The sequence below is a fragment of the Somniosus microcephalus genome, chromosome 2, assembly GCF_052327205.1.
Source record: "Somniosus microcephalus isolate GS21.2 chromosome 2, FLI_Smic_1.0, whole genome shotgun sequence".
NCBI lineage: Eukaryota > Metazoa > Chordata > Chondrichthyes > Squaliformes > Somniosidae > Somniosus > Somniosus microcephalus.
This window is the reverse complement of record NC_140988.1, coordinates 127,983,208-128,000,927: the sequence shown is the minus strand read 5'-3', so window position 1 is coordinate 128,000,927 and position 17,720 is coordinate 127,983,208. Positions and strand designations below refer to the sequence as shown.

The following is a 17,720-nucleotide window of genomic DNA, read 5'->3' as shown; positions in this document are numbered from 1 at the left end:
TAACTTGCAAAAAAAGACTTGCCTGTGTAATTTGTCTTTAGTTGTCATTGACAGTACAGGTAGACTATCCTTTATCCGAACTTCCGAAAACCTCTAAAAACCGAAAGTTTTTTCGTTCAGCGTAAGTCGTGCGCACGACATGACCAGAGTGGCGCACAACTTACGCTGAGCAGGGCAGAGGGTCACAGAGTTCCCTCCTGGGTAGGAGATTGCAGGCCGAACCGGGCAGTGTGAAGGAGGTACCGGGAGAGTGAACCCAACAATACAGCGGCCCGTCCGATAGCTGCAGCAGACCGTCTGATATTCTTTTCTCCCCCCCCGACCCGAACTGAACCGCGGCCCGTCCGATATTCTTTTCGCCCCACCCGACCCGACCCTCCGAACCGCGGCCCGTCCGATATTCTTTTCTCCCCCCCCCCCCCCCCCCCCCCCCCCGACCCGAACCGCGGCCCGTCCGATATTCTTTTCCCCCCCCGACCACCGACACGGAACAGTCGGAAGAGGTAGCCTGAACTTTTAAAATATATATTAAATACAAATTTCCCAGTCTTATAATAATACCTTCTGAAATCCGAAAAATTCCAAAAACTGAAACTCAGCTGGTCCCAAGGCTTTCGGATAAGGTATAGTGTACCTGTATATGTAAGATAATTTGTAGAGGTGCTCTGCGAGGAATGGACTACTTAAAAAGTAAATTTACAAGATCAATTCATGACTTATGAACGAACAGGACATCCCATGGTCATTCTATTTACCCAATAGGTGTAGTTAATGTTTTTGTTTAATTTTAAATTCAGTCTACCCCTGATGAATCACAAATCATTTTTGCAATAAACAGTTTAAATTATTCAGTAGTTTGAATTACACAATGCAAATAACAAATTGGGAATTTGATGCTTTAAAAAAATTGATTTATCAGATAATTTGTATTAAACAATTTTGGATTACAGGGAGTAGACTACAGATCACAATGCATAAGTGGCATTATTGGGCCCCCGATAGCTCAGTGGGCACATACACCAGGTGATGTGGTGCTGAGCTATAGAGACCTGGAAGGCTGTGAATTCAATTAATCATGGACTAGACACCAAACCAGATCATTTCCTAGTGTGTATGGGTTATTGCCACACCATGCAGGGCAGTTACCCATAGAGGGGCGTTCTTAATTTTCTTACGGCTTAAGCACTGCTGTTTAATTAATGTTTATATAATTCCGATCAATAATTTCTTCCAAGCTCTCCTGATGGCCTAGCAGGTAAAGGACAGTGTATGCCATGAAGACCAGAAGGTCCCTGATTCTTCCTCTGTTGAATTGGCTGGTCTTATCGATGGGAACAGTTGGAGTGCTGCAATTGACCTTAGTGCCCCTGTACTCACAAAAAGAAAAATAATCAGATAAGGTTCCCACTCCTGATTGCTGTCTAGAAAATGTGCCAGTGCGATTGTAAGTTGAAGGCAGGATCGAGCTTGGTTGTCAAATAGCTCCCCATCTAAGGTCAGGCGTGAAGAATGGTCTCTTGGGCAGGTTGCCGGAGGGCCGCTTGCATCCCAGCAGGCTATTATCTTCAGGAGAGGAAGGGGTAAAATTAGATAAGAGTTTTTTTTAAAAGAAACTTCTGACAATTACCTTGTGTTTTCTTTTTTTTTAAAAATTTAAAGAAAAAAATAATTTCTGAATCAGTACACAGCATCAATCCCATCCCATTACATGTGAAGCTACTGGCAATATTAACATTATTGGCCAGGAATTTCCTTGGAGCTTGCTCCTGCTTCGCTGCCGTAACTTCGCCGGAAGTGTGGTGTAAAAAGAGGTTTCCGACCAAGATACAGCAACAGAGCAGGAGCAGCTCTGAGGAAATTCCTGGCCTTTGATTATGGTTGTCCTAAATGGTACACAAGTTGCACAGAATATGAGAGCCCTCTGGTGGTGAATAGCCAGAACTGTTAATGAAATGCACTTGAATTGGCAACATGGCAATGGTTTTATAAAAAAGTATCTTTTGTTTTGAAAGGCATATCTTGAGGCATTTTCATGGAGTTGTCAAGTAGCATTTAATATAATTTTCAACTTTTTATCATGTATTCTTGATTTTGTGTTGCATTTTTGGGTGAATGTTTCTGCTGATTAAGCTGAGGAATGACAGTGATATCAGGAATGAACTATTAACATTACACTTTTTGCACTAGGTGTCAATACCAAGCACTCTCAGGTCATGTATAATGTGGACCAGATGCAGAGTAAAGCTCCCTCTACTTTGTCCCACCAATGTATCGTAACCCCTAACTTCAAAAGAGCAACCCCTACTGCACTAGTGTGTCTTTTCCCTATGTTCTCCAAAAGCCATCAATAAAATATCTGAATACGTAGCATTATTGTCCCTGTTCTAGTCAGGCACTCGCCAGTATTTGTAATGTAATGTTTTTCTGTGTGTGTCTGGGAGGCAGGTCTGGAAGTGCTCAATGTAAATTCTATTATTAAATCTAAATTTCTAAAAATATTGATATTTAGTTGTTTGCTCCAAGCCTGTTTTTATTTTTCTGATTTGTAGCTATAACAGCCCATTTGAATGAATTGAAGTAGGAAGGTGATGTTAAAGGTGCTTAGAAAAAGAGTATTTTTAAAATAAGAACTAATTTAAGGAGTAATTTTCACTGTGTTGTCAGTATATTTCCCTCTAATTTTCTTCTCTCCTGAAGATGTTTACTCTTGCTGTGTTCTTTATCTGGGAGTGTGTGTTAGGCAGTTTCACCACGGAGAGCATCACAGCTGAAACCCATCCTTCTCACCCAGTGTTCATGTGTGCAATTTCCAGAGGAAATCACTGGACAGTAATCAGGAGTCTGAGTGGTGATGCAAATTATAGTACCCCAAGTGCTTTCCCAGCTGCAATCAGCTAACTCAGTACAGACCAATTTGAACCTGTGACATTCTGGTCAATTTTGCATTGTTATGCCACTTAATGGCCCAGATTTTGCAGTCAGCAGAAAACGAACGGCGCTCGTAGTTCACCTCGCTGACAGCCGCCGTCTTTCAGATGAAACATTAAACCAAAGCCTCATCTGCTCTCTCAGGTGGATGTAAAATATTCCCCGACACTATTCAAAGAAGAGCAGGGGAGCTCTTCCAGTACCCTGGCCAACATTTATCCCTCAACCAGCGCCTATTACATTGCTGTTTTTCGGACCTTGCTGTGTACAAATTGGCTGCCCCATTTCCTACATTACAACAGTGACTGCACTTTAAAAGTACTTCATTGGCTGTAAAGCGCTTTGGGATGTCCTGAGGTCATGAAAAGCTCTATATAAATGCAAGTCTTTCTTTCTTTAATTCATCAGTGCAAGATAGAATGATATTTAAGATAGCATACAGTATTTGAAATAATTTGTACTGTAATAATGTCCTCTAAATGTCTTGAAACTTGAACACAAAAATCTAGGCACACTCCAGTGCAGTGCTGAGGGAGTGCTGCACTGTCGGAGGTGCTGTCTTTCGGACGAGACGTTAAACCGAGGCCCTGTCTGCGCTCTCAGGTGGACGTAAAAGATCTCATGGCACTATTTCGAAGCAGAGCAGGGGAGTTATCCCCAGTGTCCTGACCAATATTTATCCCTTAGTCAACATAAGAAAAACAGATTATCCGGTCATTATCACATTGCAGTTTGTGGGAGCTTGCTGTGCACAATTGGCTGCCGCGTTCCTACATTACAATAATAATGACTACACTTCAATAGTACTTAATTGGCTGCAAAGCACTTTGGGACGTCCTGAGGTTGTGAAAGGTGCTATATAAATGCAAGTCTTTCTTTTCTTTATGATTAGTGCCATATGTCCTCAACCAGTGTTGTCCAACAGAAATTGGCGACATCGTTTCAGCCACATGCATTAATTTTATCAGAAAATGCCTTGCACGCACTCACAGAATACAGGTAAATGTGCTTCACGTGTAAATTTGCTTACCAAACATCTACCACTATTCAGTAACCATGGACGTAAAGCATTCGCAACTATCAAAAAACGTGCACACTCTTCTTTTGTCTTACTATTTTACCAACAAACGCACAAAAAAGTTAAAGTACACATGCATACTCAGTGCTAATAAGAGTATTGTGATCACATGCCCAATGATAGTGTCTATTTTTTCTTTTTACTTACTAACCAGAAATGCAATTAGCCATATCTGGATTCCCAATTAGCCACATGTAGCTAGTAGCTAATGGGCCAGAAATTCGGGTCCCCACGGGTGAGTACGCGCTGGGTACTCACGAGTAGGCCCAATGAAGGTGCCAGTTTCATGCATGCACTGCACATACGCGGGAAACCGGAACTTCCGTTCCCTTAAGGAAGGGGTTCACAGGTCGAACGCGTGCGCCAGAGAGGCAGCGCGTACGTCTGGAACTTCTGTTTTTTTTACAGGTTTCTCCGGGAGGGTAAGTCTCCAGCAGCTACACTTTTAAAAAGCAGTCGCAAGGCCTGCTTTTAACAAGGTAATTGGTGAATTAAGTAAAATTAAAACATTTTTTCCACGGGTTTATTATTTTTAAATACTTTAAAGAAAGGTAAGTTTATTTTTAGCCCTGTTAAAAACTGTAATTAATTTTTTCAAAAATTTAAATTATTGTTTAAAATAGTTATTTTATGTAATTTATAGTTATTTTAAAAATGTGATTTTTAAAAAATTTATTTGAAGTTTTAGTTATGTTTTGGGGCTGAATTCTATTCATAGATTTGACAGGTCTTCCTGTCAAATCTATGAATAGAGATTCCCTGCTACCATTGGCTCTCCATGGCCCACGTGATCCCAGGGGACGCTTTGAACTAACTGCGCCCCTGGGATACGCAAGCACTGCGCGCGGGCAGTTGGAGCAGGCTCAGGATCGGAATCCCACGCGGGCCCACAGCACAACGGCCGGCGCGCTAGGTAAGTGCAAGTCGGAGGCTTGCACCCGCGGGAAGCCCCGGACCCGAATTTCTGGGTTGATGTATTGGACAACACTGCCCTAGATAAACTTTGAAACAAAATAGTTTCATAAAATGTTTTCCATTTCCTTCTCCAAACTTAAACCTTAGGCTGCAGGATATGTTGAAACGTTCGAAGAACATGTAGATAACAACTGGCTTGAAAAAATGAGAGTATCTGACAGACCACTCGGAACACTACAGGTAACAACAAGATTGCATATTTATTTATTGCATTAAAAGATTGAAGTACATATCCTTGAAATCTTTACTCCTGTTGAAATATTAAACACTGAAAACAAATTGATAAACACCTCATACCCATTGGCCCCGATTTTCCCCCAGCCGTCGGGCGGAGTTTCAGGCGGGCGGGGGCTGAAAATCCCAAATTTGGGGGTCCCGACACCATCCCGCCCAAAACCCCGCCCCACGTAAGTTTCAGGGGCGGCGGGTACCCGCCCCGCACTGGGACCTGCCGAAACCAGGCGGGAAGGGATTAGTGCCAATTAACTACCTGTTAGTTAACAGGCAGTTTTTAGCCTAATCCCTATTTTGAGGGGTTTCGTGTGGGTTTCCCGACGGCTCCAAACCACGCCAGGTTAGAGCAGGCGGGCTGTCGAGTTGGAGGGGTCGCAATGTTGCCGCTCAGGTGATGGGTGAATGAGTGTAAAGGTAAGTGTGTTTGGTGTGTCTAAAGTGTGTAAAGAACTTTTACTTACCTGTACTTACCTTCACAGCCTTTCTTCCTGTAGCCGTCGGGAGCACTTCACTCAGCCGGAACTGAAAGCTGAACGGCTGCGATCTGTCAAAAGTGACAGCCTTCAGCTTTGAGTGCCGGTAAGAGTTCTAACTGAGTCTGTGCAGAATGACTCATGTCAGAACTCAGACTGTCAGTGTTTGACAGCTTGAAACAGCTGTCAAACGCTGATTCTTGACAGATGAAATTTCAGTCTGTGACATCACCTGTTGCCGGGTGGCCCTTAATTGGCCTGCTGAGCCCGCCCAGCGGGCTCAACAAGGTCAATCAAGGGAAAATCGCGCGGATTGGCCGGACGTCAAAGTAAGCGGGTCAAAAACCCGAAAGGGGAAGTCCCGCCTTCTTCCCGACAGGTTCGGGAAAATCTACCCCATTGTGTTGGAAGGTCCCTGGTCCTTGGCTGAGGTTGCCTGGCATGGGCCCTCCCCTCTGATTGTGTACACAGGGAGGTTAAAAATAGAGATAAAGACGCACATTGCCAGTCAGGATTTGAACAGAAAGCTTCTAGGGCAGGCTGTTGCCAGACACAGAAGATTAGAATGCAGGAGTGTAGTTAGAAGTGATCTTGTTTAAGTCTAGCAAAATGTCACTGATTTAGAGAAGCATAACATTTTATAATTTTGAACTATTAACTGAAAAGAACTGGTACTGATTGAATTAAGTGAGTCCAATCACAACTATTACTCTGTATGTTCAGTTGCCATCTGAGAAATAAAACTGCTTAATGATTTATATCCGGCCTCATTGTACCGAGTCCACCTTCAAAACGATTGGAGAGGCACGCAAAAGACACAAATATCTAGTTTAGATTATAAGGTGGTTGCATTGTTACATCTGTGGGTCAAATTTTGTCTGATAATGCTCATGTGAAGTGCCTTGAGACATTTTACTAAGTTAAAGGCACTATATGAAGCATGTTCTTGTTATGCTATTTAAGTTGAATATTGGGCCATTTGGTTACACCTCTGAATGTAAGATTCCAGGAGTAACCAGCACAGCTGTACCTGAGTGAATAGCTAAGACAAGACTTGAATGAATAACAAGTGTAAAAAAAACTGCATTAAAGTAAAATCCTGTTCTATGTAATCGGTCAAGATAGACAAATGTTTTATTTTCCACTTTACTCTTTTCCTCCTCTTCTGAAGGGGCCCACTCATACATGGTTGTAGTTCCACACATACCAATAGCCCCCAGCACCTGCAACAATTGGCTATCCTTTTATTCTGGCCAATTTCCTCCCTCTTTCTCCTCTCTTAACTTTTGCCGGTAGTAATGAATTGTCTTGGCCTGACCGCCGTTTTTCCTTTGAGATTTTTTTTGGGTTTCAGCGGGCTTCTGGTGTCTTACCCAAAAAAGACATTCATAATGGACAAGGTATTAGCAACAACAACCACAACTTGCATTTATGCAGCGCCTTTAATGTAGTAAAACACTCCAAGGCGCTTCACTGGAGCTTTATCAAACAAAATTTGACATCGAGCCACATAAGGAGAGGTAGGTTTTAAGTAGCGTCTTCAAGGAGGAGAGAGAGGTGGAGAGGTTTAGGGAGGGAATTCCAGAGTTTAGGGCGTAGACCGCTGAAAGCACAGTCGCCAATTGTGGAGTGATTAAAATTGGGGATGCGCAAGAGGCCAGAATTGAAGGAGCGCAGAGATCGCGGAGGGTTGTAGGACTGGAGGAGGTTACAGAGATCAGGAGGGGCAAGGCCATGGAGGGATTTGAAAACAAGGATCAGAATGTTAAAATTGAGGCGTTGCCGGACTGGGAGCCAATGTAGGTCAGCGAGCACAGGTGATGGGTGAATCGCACGCTATTCCACCATGGAGAACTCCATCCTTTTCTCGCCTGATGTCCAAATTTACACTTTACAACAAGGGACACTGGATATACTGGCTGATTTTTTCCCCCTCCCTTTCCCTGGTTCAGGGGCACTGAGGCCAACTGTAACACCAAACTGGTGCCCCAACTGGTGTCAGATAACTAAACAAAGACTTGGAAGCGAGCCTCAGGCCTACTGGTTTTTATGCCTTGACAATTGCATAGTCACTCCCTTGGTATCAGGAAGGTTTGATATGATTTTTGTGTGCTTTTAAAATTTAGAATAGAAGGCAATTTATGCAATTTTCTTTTGTGGTTTGATGAAGCTTAACTGGCTTCGAGAAAATTCTTTTAAAATCAGATCTTTGTTCTGGTATTTAGTAAATTTCTGAAAAGAATTTGGCACATTTCTGCAGGCAGCTGAATTTAGAGGGTACCAGGTGACGGGCTCTGCATCCAGTGACACAGTAGTCAGGGTCCCTCAGGAAGAGTTAGAATTTGAAGAATACTTTGATCCTTTCTATGAACTTCCAGGAAGCCTCACTACAGATGCCAGTTTTATATCATCACCCTTACCAAGGAATTCAATGCTGACTGCATTGTTTCAGGTAAAGTTAACATGAGAAGAACTGAGTTTTCCTATAATAAAGTGTACATAATTCTATAGATTTATATATGCACAATTTTAAAAAGATTTCAGATCCACCAATTGATGCAACAAGTTTCCATGATAAGAGAACAAATTTCAATTTTGCTAAGGAGGACATGTGTGTCTGGGATGAAAATGATCAAGGTAATTTTTTTTCTTTAATTCATATCCATCTCTGTTTAAATATGTATATGACTAAGCATACCCATTTCTCTACGGGTATGGTAGCATAGTGGTGATGTTATTAGTAATCCAGAGGCCTGGACTAATGATCTGGAGACATGAGTTCAAATCCCAGCACAGCAGCTGGGGAATTTAAATTCAGTTCAATGACCATCTATCAAACTACCAGATTGTCGTACAAACTCATGTGGTTCACTAATGTCCTTTTAGGGAAGGAAATCTGCCGTCCTTACCTGGTCTGGCCTATATGTGACTCCAGACCCACAGCAATGTGGTTAACTCTTAACTGGTCTAGCAAGCCACTCGGTTGTATTCAAGAAGGTGGCTCACCACCACCATCTCGGGGGCAGTTAAGGATGCGCAATAAATGCTGGCCATGCTGGCGATGTCCACATCCTGTGAATGAATTTTAAAAAAAGTGTATGTTAAATTCTTCCTCTCCTTGACTTCATTGTTTTGGTAAATACCTTTTATTTTTCTTCTCCCAGTGCCAGTGGAGCCAATTTTACCAGCAAACATTCCTGGCCGGCTGAGTTCTTCTGGTCCACACTCTGACTTTGAATTGACACAGTGGGACTTTCACAAGGTTAAATTAATTTGAGATATATATTATTGTAAATCAAGTAGAGACCAGACCAGTTAATCATTATTGGGGCTGAAACTCCTGTTTCAACAAAAATGGGAGAATTCCTGTTTTTCCTTGAAATTTAACAGTCCATTGACAAAATCATATTCTCAGAAATCACATTTCAACACCACGCATTCGTGCAGTTTTATTAGAAATTGTTCACTACAGAGAAACACAGGAATTATCCCGTTTTTCATTAAGGGAAGAGTACTAAGCCCACTTTATAGTATTAATTTCCAGTGGATAAAAATAGATAATATCACGTGGCCTGGATATCGATGGGTCTTATTTGGTGGATTATTTCTGAAACCGGTACTTTTTAGATCAGAAAGTTGTGTATTTTCTATCGGATATGAACCATATAAGGTGGGGGTGATAGCTAGTGATCCTATACCATCTCTTTTGACTGAACAAGGAAATTACTTGTTTTATAATCTTTAATAATGGTGTAAAAAATACTAATATATTTATGTTTTAGGATGCAACACTTCAATTATTTTAAATTGGCCACATACATCTGCACCTAAAGCCAAAAACTTTTCTCACTATGCTACAGGAAACTTTCTGGTATCCGGCACTGACGGGACCGAGCTGGTGCCGTCCCATCAAAACTGCCGTAGAAACCAGCACCAATGTTAAAACATACGGAGCTTCTGAGCTCCGTCTGAAGCAACAAACCCTGTTGCTTAGCTTCAAAACAGTCGGCGCAGCTTGCAAGCGTCTCTGTAGCTAAGCAACAGCTTCAGCTAGACGCTTGCAGAGCCTGACTGGAGAAAAAAAGCGACGAAAAGTAAAAAAACTTATCTGCACCGACTCCTGAATTTTGCCAGTGGATAGAGCTTTCCGGACATTTAACCAAACGAAAGTTTCCTGTATATTGTTCTTTGTTCCCATCAAACACTTTTCTAAATTAAATGTTAATATTCAATTTTAAGTACTATCTATAATTGAAAAATAGATTACACAAATTGCATCCAATTCAGTTCAGATGTTTTGGATTTTTTTTATTGCAAGGTATACTCTCCAATGCAACAGGTGCCTTCACGGGATGCCGTTGTGGGCAATGTTCTCCGATGTTCCAGGGATAACCTACACAGTAATGTGGGAGAACTTGAGTTTTCAGTGCCAAACCACCAACTGAGTACCAGTGGGCATCCCTTTGGTAAGTAACTTGTTATCAAAGGAGAGTAAAGTCTATACTCAGACTGGGGGGAAAATTGAGGTAGAATAATTCTTTAAAACATTTAGAAATTATAACCAAGTACAGGAATGTTATTGTGTACAACAGCCATCAGCAATTAATACAAAAACATGTCATCTGTAAATATATAATAGGCTACATAGGATATACGACACGGAAACAGGCCATTCGGCCCAACTGGCATTTATGCTCCACACGAGCCTCCTCCCGTCTTTCCTCATCTAAATCTATCAGCATAACCCTCTATTCCGTTCTCTCTCATGCTTGTCTAGCCTCTCCTTAAATGCATCCATATGATTCGCTTCAACCACTCTCTATGGTAGCGAGTTCCACATTCTCACCACTCTCTGGGTAAAGAAGTTTCTTCTGAATTCCCTATTTGATTTCTTGGTGACTATCTTATCTTGATAGCCTGTAGTTATGCTCTTCCCCACAAGTGGAAACATTCTCTCTGTATCCACTCTATCAACATTTAAATTTTTTTAAAGACCTCTATTAGGTCACCCCTCAGCCTTTTTTCAAGAGAAAAGAGACCCAGCCTGTTCATCCTTTCCTGATATATATACCCTCGCATTTCTAATTGCATCCAATTTGTTTTTTTGATTACACCTCTGTAAAACGTTTTGAGATGCTAAAGGTGCTATATAAATGCAGATTGTTGTTGTTTCACTCATTCAATCTGTATTCAAACTGTTCCCAGCATAAGCTCAGACAAGTTTGTAATAAGATTGTTCATAATCAGGTATAGGGTGTACATGCGGGTTGAAGAATATATTTAATTCAGTGGCTGTGCCCTTTACAGCATTGCGATAATACAAATGCAGAACTTGACATTAGTGGGTGCCTGCACATCCTGGGCACCCAAACAGTGTTGGTGGACTACTTGGAGCATTTGCTGGTAGCTCTTTCCTGTATGATCTTTTCCAAATATTTTCAGTAATTTTTCTATCAACCTAGCTGCCCATTATTTCCTCTAGTGAGATCACTGCAAATATGCAGTAGATAATTTTCACATGGTCTCATGTGCTTTCTTGCAAAGCCACCATAGAGGCTCTTCATTTTGGACTGTGGAATGAAGTCTCAGCAAAATTCTACCTGAGAATAGGACTGATGTCACAGTCCGCCTTTGTACTCCTAGATGTGCAAGCCTGTGCATCCCATTCAACTGAAGTTATTAACCACTGGTCTCTTGAACACATTCCATTGTTCAAGTGCAGGCCGAGACTATTTGTTGGTGATCAATCCAATATCGGATGATCATTTGTTGTTCCCTTGAAAGCCCCACTGTCAGTTATGATTACCCATGGATTTTATCCTGGAGAGGTAAATGGCAAAATAAATGAACCACCTAATCACTATTTCCTGACTTAACTCATTTCTTTTATTCTTTTCAACATCTAATGGTATTCTGTATTATTGTCTTAGGCCCTTAATCTTGGTTAGTTGAGAGTAGTTTGGTTAACAATACAGGCTTTTTTGTAGTAATTGTGACACTGGCTAATGCTGGTATTGACAGACAAATGTTGTGAAGATCCATGTACATACACAAAAGCCAAAGCTTTGTGTGTGATTGTCTGAAGACAGAGTCCCAGTGCAAATGCTAGATTGAAAAAGGAATGAATGAAATACTATTACCTCTTGACTCAGATGAAATTCTAGTTCTTTCTTGATTGAAAACTAATTTGAGCATCTTCTCGTACTGCATCATAATGGAAGGAACTTCCAGGTCCAAAGCTTGACATTCCCTCATACTTCAATAATTGCAATGATAAGTCACATGCCTTATGGTCACAGTCACAGAGAATGTCACTCATGACTTTGGTGAGGGTTGTTTTGGTGCTGTGGGAGGGGCAGAAACCTGATTGGAGAGATTAAAACAGGGTGTTGTGGGAGAGACAGGCACAGATCCGGGAGGTGACATGTTCAAGAACTTTGGCGAGGAAAGGGAAGTTGGAGATTGCGTGATAGTTTGCAAGGACAGAGGGGTTGAGGGTGGGTATATTGAGGAGGGTGATAATGGCAGTTTTGATTGTGTGGGGAACAGTTACTCAAGAGAAGAATCCTTTACAATGTCAGCATGGGGTCCAGGAAGGGAAGTTGGGTGGTCAATAAAGACAGGGTTGATAGTGGAGAAAAGAAGCTCGTGCAATATTACAAATTATATGTACCTAGTGAGTGATGAAAGGCTTAACCATGTTCACAACCTATATTGGTACAGTTATGTTCCTGCAGACAATCTTATGTTCATATTCTTGTCCTTCACAGGTAATGAAAGGTCAAATAGTTTTGTGACTAACGGAGAATCAAGAATCCAATCAGCTTTCAGACTAAGAACTCCACTTGTTACTATGCCAACAACAGACAAATGCATCGACCAGACTCTTGCTTCAAGTTCTTTTGAAAGCCTTTCAGGTATAATTGAACCAGATCAGCTTAGCCAGCACTCAGCTATTTACTTAATGAATAGCCGACAAGAAGACTTAAGTGACTATTCAGGAAATAGAGTCAGGCCTGAGTACATGAACAGGAACTGTGATAGTTCTGATAATAACGCTGATGCTTACATCCGAGAACTTGCAAAACCAATCGACCTTAAAACAACTTTACAGAGTAGGGCTAGCAAATGGCTGAAGTATCAAATCACAGCACCACCCAATCTACTATCTCAAAACAGTGATGGTCGTGGTGAAGAAGATCATATCTTTGGTACAGAAGGAACGTTTGAAATGGCAGCATTTGAGGAAGGGAATGGAAAGGCACTTATGATCCAGGAAAATGTAAATGATTCCCTTTCTGTACAGCTGATAAAAGACAAACTGATCAAACAGCATGAAATTGTATTAGTAGCAAATGAAACCTGCTCTTTGCCAAGCATCAGTTCTATCCATAAAGGGTACAATGTACCGAGCAAAACAAATTGTGTTCTTAACAGGAAAGATTCTGAGGTAAGTGACTAGTTTCGATTTGCCTCTGTAACATAATTTTTACGTGACCGTTGCGTTCGGGAAGTGTTCTTCAGGTGCAAAGGAGAGGAATATCTCTTCCTGTAACAATCTGTTACTCTAATTTTGTCCTTCTCTGTCTTTCGGTTTGACTTTATCTGTTTATTTATTTCTCTCTTTCTCTGACATGCTTTCTCTTATTTCCCCCGTTTGTCTCTAACTCACTTTGTCCTTCTTTCTGTATCTTCTGTTATACTTTTCCCTCTGTGTTTGAATGAATCTCACCAATGGTTCTTTTCTGATTTGTATTTTACATTTTTTAAAGGCTACAACATGCAGGGAATTGAGAGTGAAAATGTACCTGGTCAAGAGTGGGGTTTTTGGCTGGGCATTAAGAGGCAAACTGGATGGGTGGAGATTATCTGGATTGGTGATGTAACCTGCACAGGCGGAAAAGGAAGTGGACGTTGGGATCTCGGTTGTGGAGAAGAGGGGATACTGGAGCATTTGGGAACTGCTGCAACACAGGGCGTCAGAGAGACACCAGGGGCATGAGCCTGGGCAAGAGCAGGGAGCTGGGTCCAGGAGCGGGGAGGCCACGATAATTGAGAGCAGGGACCAAGATTGGAAGGGTATAGAACTAGGCCCAAAGTTGGAGAATGAAGGAGTGCAAGACAACTGAAGACTCAAACGTGTGGAGGGTGGGGTCATGCAGCAGAGTCTTAAGATCTGAAGCTGGAGTGGTTAAGATCTGGAATGCACTGCCTGAAAGGGTGATGGAGGCAGACTCACTCATGGCTTTCAAAAGGGAATTGGATAAGTACCTGAGGGGAAAAAATTTGCAGGGCTACGGGGAAAGGGCCGGGGAGTGGGACTAACTGAAGTGCTCTTGCAGAGAGCCAGCATGGGCTCGATGGGCTGAATGGCCTCCTTCTGTGCTATAACCATTCTATGATTCTAGAAGACAGATAAGCTATTGGGTCTAATGTTTTTCTATGTATTTTTTCTACTTTAAATATCCAGTGATAAAGTTGCTTGTAAAATTATAATATGAGCATGATAAAAAGGACACTTTAGGTATTGCAGCAATAAAATACACACTGATTTGGTTCTGAGTGTTCAGTTTTCTCTGTTCTTTGTTGCAGAATATCTCACTGTCGGAGTTGTGCTTTCCCAGAGCAGATGTTGCACAAGGAGTGAAGGTTCTTAAGAGAGAAGTAACCATCCCAGCCACCTTCCTCAGTCCTGCCCATTACAGACAGGTCTTCACAGCAGTAATAACAGGTATAAATAATCATTCTTTTGGGAATCAAATGATATGGGGATAGGACGGGAAAGTGGCATTGAGATGGAAGATCAGTCATGATTGTATTGAATGGCGGAGCAGGCTTGAGTGGTCGTATGCCCTACTCTTGCTTCTATTTCTTATGTTCTTAAGCCATCGGAAAAGCTCCCAAGTTGGCACTAAAGCTATGCAAAGTCTGCTGTAAATTAATTCACTGTCACAAGCACTGTCATTTGTAGTTTACAGGAACTGTGATTATCAAAACTATCAGTGATAATCCCTAATGATAAATTAGATTTAATGGTTTAAGTAATCTCCAGTTGCAAGTCACTTTCCCCGCTGGCTCAATGGGTAAACGTGTAACTGAACCTCACTGACCAGGAATAATCCTTGGTCTGTGCTGAGTTAATTGATCTTGGGTGGAATGGCAGTAGGGCCATTGCATTTGTCCTCAGAAACCCAGAGCTAGAAGGTAAAAAAATTGGTCAGCACTCACAGTTCTCATTGCTATCCAATAGCTCTTGCTGGAAGTTCGGGTGTGGATGTCAGTTCAAAACAGGATTAGGTTTGCTTGCAATGATTTCAAGTTGAATAGCCTGCCAAAACTTGCTGTCGAGACTCCGACATGAAGAATGCTCACTTGGTTGAGTTACTGGATAGCCACCCCTGCCAGAGGTCCTGTACTTAACTTGGGTTGCTACCTTCAGGAAAGGAGCAATAGGGGGATAACATTGGAGGAGGAATGATTGAACTTTAAACTGAAACATTCTTTCATGATATGTGAAGTATAGTTGACCTAAAGAATCATAGAATGTAGACCACATTTGGCCCATCATGTGTGTGCTAGTACTAGCTCTTCAACTGAATCTGCCTCTCTAATCCCACTTTCTCTGTCTTTTCCCTGTACATTTTTATTAACTTATTTTCAAATAGGGACATAGAAATTTCTAGCTGTTGAAAGACCAAGGTCCATCTAGCTTTCTACCATCCTGGTAGTCACATAATACAACAATACTAATCCAAATAGCTTTTAAATGATTTGTTTCTGTCTCAATAATCACTTGTGGTAAAGCATTTCATATTTTAATACTTATTAAGCGTCTCTGCTAAAGCTTCACTCTCAAATATAAGACTTTCCCTCTTAAATGTTGAGGCCACTTTGACAGCCCTTGTTATTTATTTTATGCTGACTGACGGTCTTCTTTAATACTCCCTCTTAGCCTTTCTAATCTCTCTTTGTTTCCTTTCTATACTTTATAATAATTTTCATAGTTTTCTTCTGTGTTATCTCCCCTATTCATCATGTGCCTCTCTTTAAAATCTCATTTTGGCTCTATCCTCTCTATTTATCCCAGGAACTCTCTGCTTTGACCAATCCCATTTGTTTTAGTCAAAAGCTGCGTTTTATCCATCTTGCATTTCAATATCTCCCAAGTGGGTTTGCTATTTGATTTACTGGTTTTTCCAACCAACTGATCTGGGCTTGGTCCCTTTCATGCCATTGAAATTAGCTGATTTCTAGTTCAACACTTTTTTTTTTGGTTCCTCCTTTTCCTTTATCTATTTTCAATGTGAACCTAATTAAGTTATGTTCACTACTTCAAAAGTGTTCTCCTACTTTCAGGTCCCTTACTTTTCTTGCATCATTACCCAGAACCAGATCTGGCACTGCATCATTACTTGAACTGATAAGGAAATTACAAAGTACCTCTACATGAGACTTTATAGGTCAGAATTGATACTAATATTATGGCATTACAGGAAACTCTCGTTTAAACGGTACCTAAATATCCGGAAATCTCTATTAACCGGCAAAATTCAGGAGTAGGTTCAGGTAAGTTTTACTGTATATTAGTGGCCATGTAACCGGGGCTCCTGCACCTGTGGCCATGTAACAGGGACTCCTGGATCTGTGGCCATGTAACAGGGACTCCTGGATCTGTGGCCATGTAACCGGGGTTCCTGCACCTGTGGCCGTGTAACAGGGACTCCTGGATCTGTGGCCGTGTAACCGGCGTGCTGTGTAACGGGGCTCTTGTACCTTGGTAGGTATACCTCTCTGTCATCCGGAATTTTTAATCAACCGGCACCATCCCGGTCCCGTAGGTGCCGGATACCAAAGAGTTTCCTGTATTAAGGAAAATGGATTGGGCATTTGTTAATGGAAATTGAGACTTGGAGCCATTAGAAACTAATTGGATCTTGTTTTTGAGAGATGACACTATTGTTGGACTCCACATGGTGTCTGCGGTTCAGTTCCCAATTGTTACTCGCATTCACAGTTAGCCTTCCCCAGGTCATGTGGGACAGAGAAGCGAGAACTAGCTGAGGAAGGACATCTTCCTGCATTGCTCAAGTTTGGCTCCTGATACTTGATTCAGGTTTGCTACTGATAGTATCCTTGCAGATGGTTATTGGCTGGACCATCCCACCCTTCTGACCAAGGATAACCCTGGATACAGTGGGCTACTTTAAGGTAGGGTGATGTTTACAAACACAGGGTTCGAGTATATTGTAAAATTGATGTAGAGAATTTGGACTTTGAGTAATAAGGGTGCTAGGTATGATCTTTTATTATTGCATGGTATATGACTGCATCTGTTTTTAATTTCCAAGACTAGGCTTTTAACACAGAAAGAACACTAAACTCTTCAGTGTGTAAACAGTTTCACACTAAGCTTGTCTTTATTTTTCAGAACATCTCAATATTTTGCTCTTTGAGCTGTCTCAGAAACTTCACAAAGCTTTGTCAAAAGTTGACATATCCCAGTATTCTTCAGAAAAAGCAGGAACTACTGCGAAAGAGCAACATTTTGTCCCACTTTGCCAACATCAACAGCCTGCAAAGCTTGTCATGGTTAAAAAGGAAGGCCCAAATAAGGTAATATTTTCAGCAAGCTAATAGTTTTTCAAGTATAAATACTGTTGTTATGATTAAAATACTAGCTCCTGCTTGATGAGGGAGAAATTAGCCAAAGTTTCCACACCCGATTGCTGTCTTGACCCCAGCTGGAAAGCATTGCGTGTGGGTGTTAGTTGAAGATGTGCGGGGTGAAATTGGACCTGGGTGGGGACGCAAAGCAGACTGTATTGCATCAGTCGCCTGTTATATGCTCCACCCAAGATTCTGTTCCATTGACTTCAATAGAACTGATAATATCGGGCATGTTGTATAACAGTCGGCAAATGCGATTTTGCCTGTATCGTGTCTCCGCCTATGTCCAGTTTCACTCCTGTGATTCCTAGCCCCCCTCCCAGTCATCAAATAGGCTGCTGACATTCATTGCCTAGGACACAAGT

At 41.6% G+C, this 17,720-nt stretch overlaps 1 protein-coding gene across 5 annotated transcripts in view; it reads left to right on the top strand.

The window, feature by feature from the left end:
• Positions 1-17,720, top strand: part of LOC147122945 (5'-3' DNA helicase ZGRF1-like) — a 153,938-nt gene that overhangs the window by 21,383 nt on the left and 114,835 nt on the right. For 4 of the 5 annotated variants that reach the window (XM_085962226.1, XM_085962225.1, XM_085962228.1 and 1 more), the window contains exons 9-15: positions 5,069-5,161; positions 8,226-8,325; positions 8,853-8,950; positions 10,007-10,154; positions 12,459-13,138; positions 14,281-14,419; positions 17,117-17,301. In XM_085962226.1, coding sequence (XP_085818352.1) covers positions 5,069-5,161; positions 8,226-8,325; positions 8,853-8,950; positions 10,007-10,154; positions 12,459-13,138; positions 14,281-14,419; positions 17,117-17,301 — 1,443 coding nt within the window. Of the gene's footprint in view, positions 1-5,068; positions 5,162-7,948; positions 8,141-8,225; positions 8,326-8,852; positions 8,951-10,006; positions 10,155-12,458; positions 13,139-14,280; positions 14,420-17,116; positions 17,302-17,720 lie in introns of all 5 variants that reach the window. The other variant, XM_085962229.1, reaches the window with a different exon arrangement.